The 8324-nt window shown below is 37.8% G+C and overlaps 1 protein-coding gene across 1 annotated transcript; it reads right to left on the bottom strand.

The window, feature by feature from the left end:
* Positions 1–335: 335 nt before the first annotated feature.
* On the bottom strand, positions 336–2120 carry LOC121969409 (protein SOSEKI 3-like). Its single transcript, XM_042519510.1, has 3 exons — positions 1765–2120; positions 1136–1566; positions 336–904 (listed from the first exon to the last, which is right to left on the bottom strand). The coding sequence occupies exons 2-3, from the start codon at positions 1312–1314 to the stop codon at positions 664–666; spliced, it is 420 nt and encodes a 139-aa protein (XP_042375444.1). The 5' UTR covers positions 1315–1566; positions 1765–2120; the 3' UTR covers positions 336–663.
* Between the last annotated feature and the right edge of the window lie 6204 nt (positions 2121–8324).

The following is an 8324-nucleotide window of genomic DNA, read 5'->3' as shown; positions in this document are numbered from 1 at the left end:
CAACCTTACTCTGAAGAGGAGATGAAGCTCAGGCACGGGAGAACACCGGCAGTGGTACTTGGTTGCCAGCGAGATGGAGGACTAGGGCACGGTGTAATCTCTGCGCGTCGACGTCCAGTGGCTACTGATCACCGCGATGGGGCCGAGAGCAAAGGTGTCCGGCGGTGGCTCGGCGGACCAGAGGAGAAGAGAGGAAGTCTCAGTGGTCGACGCTGCTTCGGTCCAAAGGGGCAGCGGCAAGGGATCGGCAGAGGAAAGGCAGCCGGCTGCCGGCGCTAGGCTGAGGAGGAGCGACGTCGGCGAGGCGCTAGGGCAGAAAAAGAGAAGATGTAAGAGGAGAGGAGGAAACCGAGAAGAGGAAATGGAGAAAACCGCCGTGAGCGTCGGTTAGGGCTCGGCGTCGGGAATGGCTCGGGCATGCAGGGGCTTTCGGCGAGGAGGAGAGGAAGTAAAGAAAATAAAGAAAAGGCAAAATAAATAAAGAAAAGGAATTTAGAAATTCAACTTTTCCTCATTTAAATGGGGTAACCTAAATAGATTTTTTTTTTCCGGAACCTCGTTTTATCTCCAAAAACTCGTCCATACAAGCTCCGAAAAATTCTAGAAAAATTACCAAAAATTCCGGAAAAATCCCTTATTAGTATTCGTCTATTTTCCGGTATTTTACACACACTCTCTTGATCTTTTACTTCCATCAGTTGACGAACGGAGAGGCGAAGACCTAGGAATGTCCATCCATGCAGAGGACTTTCTTGCATCTGAAACGGGGGATATCTTTGTTGCATTATCATCAGACATGGAGTTCAAGTCGGATATGTTTTTGGAAGCCCCGGAGGGATACTTCGGTTGAGATGAATCCCCAATCTTTTCACTCTCCCTTATTGAACAAGGCATATCGTAGCTCCTACATATTGGGAATTTCATGCATAAAAAATAGTAGAATTTAGAAGGCTGACATGAACATCCAAGGACTGAACAGTGTTCCATTGAGTAAGGTAAGTGTAAAACAAGCCTATTGCTAATAGGTTACGTAAAAGCAACAATTTCATCAAAATTTCGAGTCAAAAAGTTGGTGCTTCATGCGAATATGATCAATTTAGTAAATCAATAATGTTAAGAGTTGAGTCTGGATTACCTATCCTCATTGAAGGAAGATGATCGCTTCAACTTAGGAACTCCTTCCAGTCGCCTCTCTTTGAACTTGTTTGTTTCAATCATGCTTCCACTGAAATGCTGCTTCTTGTTCAGCCTTGGGACGATTGCTCTTTGACTCTCAGACAGATATTTCATAGATCCCCAAAGAGGTGGATTCATGTGAAGTGGACATATAATTCAAGATACTAGGACTGTTCGATATCTTTCTCTTAGATGGTATTACAATGTGCAAACATCCATGTATCGATCAGTAAACCTTGATGTGGGAGGCATAACATGGAAGTCTTCACAGGACTTCTTGCTTTCAGTCAGAACTTCTTCTGCCGTTTGCAAAGCAGCTGCAGCCATTCCATGTGATTTCTCTGTGTTGCCTTCATCGAGTATCAGTCCATGGTAGTAGTATGCAGCAGCCTATTAGAAAGCTTAAGTTATCTATTTCGATAATTTGTTTTTATGCAATCAGATGACTTAGAGTTGTGGAGCTAGTTTGGCATGGCATCACTAAATAGACAAATCCTTGCAAGCTGTAGATGATAATTTGACAAATCCTTACAAGAGCATTGTTCAGGACAAAAGAATAGATTTTACAAGAGGCAACACGGATTTTACCCTAGTTCGGCGGAGAGAAATGCCCTAGTGTCAAGGAAGATCAACTGTGAGAGAACGCGACGAGGGGTCTCGCGGGCGAGAGAGGGGTCTCGCGGCGAGAGAGGAACGCAACGAGGAGAGGAGGGCGGCTCTGCTTTGCGACGAGCTTCGACGAGAGAGGGAGGCTGCTCTGCTTTGCGACGAGGAGAGGAGGGCTGCTCTGCTTCGCGACGAGCTTCGGCAGAGAGGAGGGCGGCTCTGCTTCGCGACGAGGAGAGGAGGGCGGCTCTGCTTAGCGACGAGCTTCGGCGAGAGAGGAGGGGATTCGGAGAGGGAGAAGAAGGAAGCGATGAGGAGAGGAGTCGGCGCTGCTTCAATTTAGGATTTGTGGAGAGATGCTTTTTTTATTTTACCTGCTGCTGATGTGTAAGTGCAGCAGGTTGTTTGCCAGCTCAGATGACAATGAATAACTTGTGCCGCACATAACCGCACAAAAAGCACCGCAGGATAAGATTTCTGTATATATATATATATATATACACACACACACAAAAAGTAACCACGACTGAATACTTTCGACCAATTGAATACAAATTAAGTCGGTCTTTTTCAGGTCTATCTTCCTAGGCCAACTTCCTTTCGATCGAGCTTCCTTCAAGTCAGCCTTTTGAATATCGAATACTATAGAGATTTGTGGATAGAGATTTGGAAAGATTCAAGGGAGATGTTAGAATGAGGGTCAAGGAAAGCCTTGGCAAAGCTCCTCATATGTTCAAATCAGACATGAAAAAAAGATGAAGAAAACAAAAAGTGAAAATGAATAGTAAGGAGAGTTAATTATAATAGAATTATTTGTCTTGATGATACAATCAATTATTTTTAAATAGAGAGTGATGATGACTCTGGTTTTCAAAGAATGACACACAATTTCTCTTTCTTACTAAGAGACACGTTTTTGATGATCAACATTTTAATAACCACCATGTTGAATCAAAGTTCCAGATTGGGACAAACTAAATTTGGATACGACTCAGATAGATTTGACTTGAGGTCTCCTAGTGGGGGCTAATTAACTTGACTTGAGCTTGGTTTGATCTCACTCAAACTTGAGTTCACTTGACCCGAGCTCGATTTGACTTGATTTCCAGTCCAACTTGACTATTAACTTGACCATGCCACGGTTCGACTATCTCTATCACATCAATCATATTTTACCCCATGGGATAAGTGAGTTATGATTCGATATAATTCATTAATCCTTTTATTTTGTTGGCTTGAATTAGGAATTGTCATGCTCGATGTTGTGGAAAGTTAGGTATATCCTAAGCCCATAGGCTATATGACTCCAAACTCAATTCACAACAATTAAGTGCGTCATGCTTCCTTATGCTACACACAACCTAGGCCATACCATGTCGAGCATTGGGGTTATGGGGTAGTCAATAAATCGATTTTGAAATTATTCGAATGTTTTTCTTACAATTGGTTGCTTCGGATTGATCTAGCATGTCTTTATCAAATGTAGTGAGCATTGGGATGTTGAACTTTGACATAACACAAGAAAATTGAGGTGTGAGTCCTAAATTATTGTGTTTTTTCCCCAAACCAAATGATATTTATACTCTAAAATAATAAAGAATAGATCACCTGCAAGAACGTGAGGGCTTACGGTTGGCTAGACCTTTCTGAATGATGGTCTAACTAGTCTACGGTTCGAACCCCTACTCAAAATGAGCTATGAGGTGATTATTTGTGAAAGGGGAGGGTCTTTCATACTATCTGTTCATTACAGATTATACAAAAATATCTGAGCTCTTTATTTTTTTATTTTTTAAAAAAGTTTCTAGAGTGTTTTTGTTCAAAATATTAAATACCCTACTCTCACTTTTTTTTTTAAAAAAAAAAGATTAATAAAAACTAGGATGATTTTTTTAAAAAAAAGAAACTACTAAAAATTATAATTAATTATATTTACATTGTCTATTTATATATTTTTAAAATATAAAATAGGAGATTGAACTTGACTGGTAAGCCTTTAGATTAAAAATAGTTGAGCTCACTCTTTTTATTTTTTAAAAAGTTTCTAGTGTTTTTGTTAAAAATATTAAATACCTTTTTTTTAAAAAAAATAATAATAACTAGGATGATTTTTTTTAAAAAAAGAAATAAAAAAAATTGTAATTAATTATATTTACATTGTCTATTTATATATTTTTAAAATATAAAAATAGGAGATTGAACTTGCCTGGTAAGCCTTTAAGTTTACCTTTATTGCTATATTTATTTTTTAAAAAATATTATAATCCAATGATTATTTATTGAATTACAATTACTCTTTTATAATGTTAAAAGGGTACTAGCTCGTACACTTAAAAAAAATTATCTATTGAACTTTGCTCATTAATGTTAACATATGCTAACGTTATTATATTAAAGCTTATTTGATAAACACAAATATCCATTTAAAAGTTTAGGGATGGACATATAAATTAATGGCTTATCATATTCATTTTTATGGGTCCCATAATTTTATGTGTCATTCCCTAAGATTTTTCTTGAGATTTTTCCCTCTGCATATTATTTTTCTATTTTTTTTTTAACAGTTGATTCATGAATTTACTAGCGAACATGTTCACGGACTAACGAGTCGAGTATTATGAAACTTGAGCTTGGTTTATTTATCTTAATGAGCCTTAATAAACGAGCTCAAATGAGCTTTTATCTAATCGAGTTTTGAATAGCTCATGAGCGATTTGATTCATTTACATCCTTAAATATTATTATTATTATTATTATTATTATTATTATATTTTATTAGTTGATTTGACGACTAATATAATTACATGTGCTAATTATATATTAAAATCTTCAAATAAATAAGTTTTTATTGTATTATTTAAATTTGAACAAAATAATATTAAATTATATTTTATTTCTAAAATCTAGTTATGTAATTACTTAATACTCACATAATTAAGATATTTATGTATCATAACTTTAAATCAAACCACTAAATGTGTTAAGTTTTCCTATGCTACACATGACCTAGGCCATATCATGCGGAGCATTTGGGTAGTCAATAAGTCATCTTTTATATTATTCAAATGTTTTTCTTACCATTGGTGGATTGCTTCAGATTGATTTAACATGTCTTTATCAAATATAATATATATGTTGATTGATGTCATATGATATTTGATAATAATATTGGGACTGGTACAGTTAGAGGTGAAGAATAACTCGCTTCAATTTTTCTTGCTTTTGCAGTGCATATTTAAAACTAAGTATATCACAACGTTAATATCTTAATTTACTCAGTATCCATCTATTTGAGACGACTAATCCAAAAGTTCATATCAACAATCACAACTTTCATTATGAATTCTCCTTTTTGGAACACCACTGAAAGTGAAGAAATCTTTTACAACGAGTTTACAAAGCTCTCAAATGAAAAACAATAGAGAAGAAGAAAAGAAGAATTACAGGTTTTGGCTTAATTCTTCTTCTTTTGGTTGTTTGAAGATTGATAATTAACATCTTGATGCATACTTTTAGCTCTTATTTTAAATATTTCTGTAGAGTTTTTCGGGCCGCAAAAATCATTTTTTGCATTGCGGAAACCCCGAATCCCATGCCACTGAATCCGTGCGAAGTTATAAAACAAAATTTTCTACGTGTACGAGTTTCTCTAACCTAGATCTACACTAGATCTACAAAGAAAAGAGTTTACCCTTGATGCGATGCCCTTCGCAAATCCCGCTCGTCAAAGGTTCGCCGGATCTCATGGTTGTCAAGTGTACAACCCTCTATGTGTATCCACACGAACAAATCTATGGAGAGAACCTCTAAACATGTGCTAGTAATCTTAGAGGATCAACAATGGTGGAGGAGAGGGAGAGAAGAAAGGTAGAGAGGAAGAAGAAGGAAGTTACCAAAACTAAATGAAACTCACACTTGTGAATTAAGTGGCCGACCACCTTTTGAGGCTTATAAACCTCCATGGGATTTCAAGAGTCACAACTCTTGATCTCCCTCATGAGGTGGCACACACATGTGCTAGCCTTGATGATGTGGCACATCATCATTAGTCCACTTAATGTCAACTCACAAATGAGGTGGCAATGGTCAAGTCAAACTTGACCTTTCATCTTCCTCTCAAGTCAAGTCAAACTTGACCACTTCTCTCCCATGGTTGATCAAATCTAACTATTGGTTCAAGTCAATTTTAATTTAATGAATCTCTATTCATTGAATTAAATTGGCTTAATGAGTCTAAGTCCAAATTAGACTCATTTAACACATGAACCAAATTGAGTCCAACTCAATTAGTTTACTTTGGATTACTCTTAATCCAATTTAGGTTCATCACATGAACCTAATCCTCTTGTTTCATCATATGAACCTAATCTCTATCTAATTGCCCTTTGTGTGTGACCCTATAGGTTCTTGTAACGTTGACAATGCTCCTAAACCCATTTAGAAGCATAAGTAATGAGCGGTATCTAGCAACACATCATTACTACCCAAGTTACAAGAATGTTGAGATCCAACATCACCTTGTGACTACTAATTGTGACCCCTCACAATATATGACAAGTATCCTTCTATCCTTGACATCTAGATTGATCAATATGAGGCATAGACCGTGTCATCCTCTAATCAATCTAAATCATGAATCCCAAGTAGACTCACTCAATCAAATGAGCTCAACATCTCATATTGACTCATTTGAGCATGACCATGCACTTAATGGTCTCACTCTATCAAGAATAATGATGTCACTCCCGTCATATAGGAGGGATAGATCTGATCTACATCACTCACAACCCTCCGCATAATTTGTTACATACCCAGTAATCGCCTTTATAGTCTACCCAGTTACGGGTGACGTTTGACGAAGCCAAAGTATGCAACTCCTTATGTAGGGAACCATGGTGACTTCAGGTTCAAGGACTAATAGTCATACTAATAGTCACATGAGAAAGTATATGACACTCATATAACGATCCATGATACTTTCTCATGGCGAGTCACTCAGTATACATTCTCCAATGCATACCCATGTGTCAACTTGATATCTCTATATCCATGACTTGTGAGATCAAGTCATCGAGTTGACCTACATGCTAGTCTCGTCGCATTAACATTGTCCTTGAATGTTAATACTTGACTAGGAATGATTAAGAGTAGTGTTCCCTATATCATCTCACTATCGATTCAACCAATCGATTGATATAGGTAAGAACCTTCTACTCAAGGACGCTATTATACTTAGTTATTTGGCACCAATACAAGCAAGTATAATAACCATAAACAAAATACCTTTATATACATAAGAATATGATACAACGAGTCCATACAACAATCATCAAATGATTGGCTCTAGAGCTCTAACTAACAATTTCTTCATCTCCTCATGTGACTAATTCTTGATTTAGCTTATATTTTATGAGTTAATGTCTCTTTAGAGCTTAGATAAATTTTCTTTATATTTTATGGAATTTCATCTAATAATTGCACTTTGTCTTTAGAAAGGTGGTTCATTGAACCAAAGGAAGATGCTTAATTTGAATCCTACTAGGTCTCAATTGATTTGCCCAGTGCAAAAGAGGATGATTCACCGAGTTCAACCGAAGTCCAAACCCCACACCCAAAACCCTAATTGCAGTTGAACCAGACCAAGCTAATTCAATTGAACCTGGGTCAATAGGAGAACAAAACCCAAAGTGTTGGTCCCCCTAGCGGCCGACTAGAGGGTGATGAATAGACCTGAAAATACAAACTCAAACCTTTCTCGATTTTATAACTTGATTAAAACAAACACTTGTAAAAAATAATTAACAAGCTAATTAATTAAAAAAAGAGGCCAGAAAAGATTTACTTAGTTTGCAATCAGAGGATTGCTAATCCAAGGTAAATGAAGCTCACTATGAAGATCTCCTTTGGGCGGAGTAGTATCTTAGAACCTAAACAACTCACACAGTAGTAGACCACAAAGAAAAATTGTTTACAAGTGTTGTTCTTCAACTACTGAAATCATGGTTGTATTTATAGCACTGATCTGAGTGCTTGGAAAGGTTCCGGGCACCTAAGGGTGGATAAAATTTTATCCACGATGCAAAGGATCATGGCAGCTCTGCAAAACATAAACTTTGTGGTCTAGGTGCCTAGACTAGATCCATGCACTCGGACCGGGCTGAACCAGCTCGACCAGGGTGCGAGCCTGGGGCGCCCTGGCTGCCCTTTGGGGTTCGAGCGCCATAGACTAGGCTGGACAGTCAACAACCTGTTGATTGTCCAGTTTATTCTGTTCCGGCTCTTCTCGCTTGGGTGATTTCGACCATCCGGAATAGGGTTCACCCGAACCCATTTTTCGGCCTTCTCGAAAGCCTTCTACTCCGACTTCTCATCTCTTGGAAACGCCGCGAGTCTCCTTCTCGTCTACCAGCGTACTCTTCCATAGCGAGTAGTCCCTTGGATGCACCGAGCCCATCAACTCTCTCCCATGTCATCCTTCTCGCTAGCTGTGTCTTTCTCTCGACCTCATGTGCTCCTAAGTTCCTGCACACTTAGATACAAGA

Source organism: Zingiber officinale, chromosome 1B (assembly GCF_018446385.1).
Source record: "Zingiber officinale cultivar Zhangliang chromosome 1B, Zo_v1.1, whole genome shotgun sequence".
Classification (NCBI taxonomy): Eukaryota; Viridiplantae; Streptophyta; class Magnoliopsida; order Zingiberales; family Zingiberaceae; genus Zingiber; species Zingiber officinale.
Note: the sequence above shows the minus strand (reverse complement) of the source record. Positions and strands in the feature narration are given on the sequence as shown.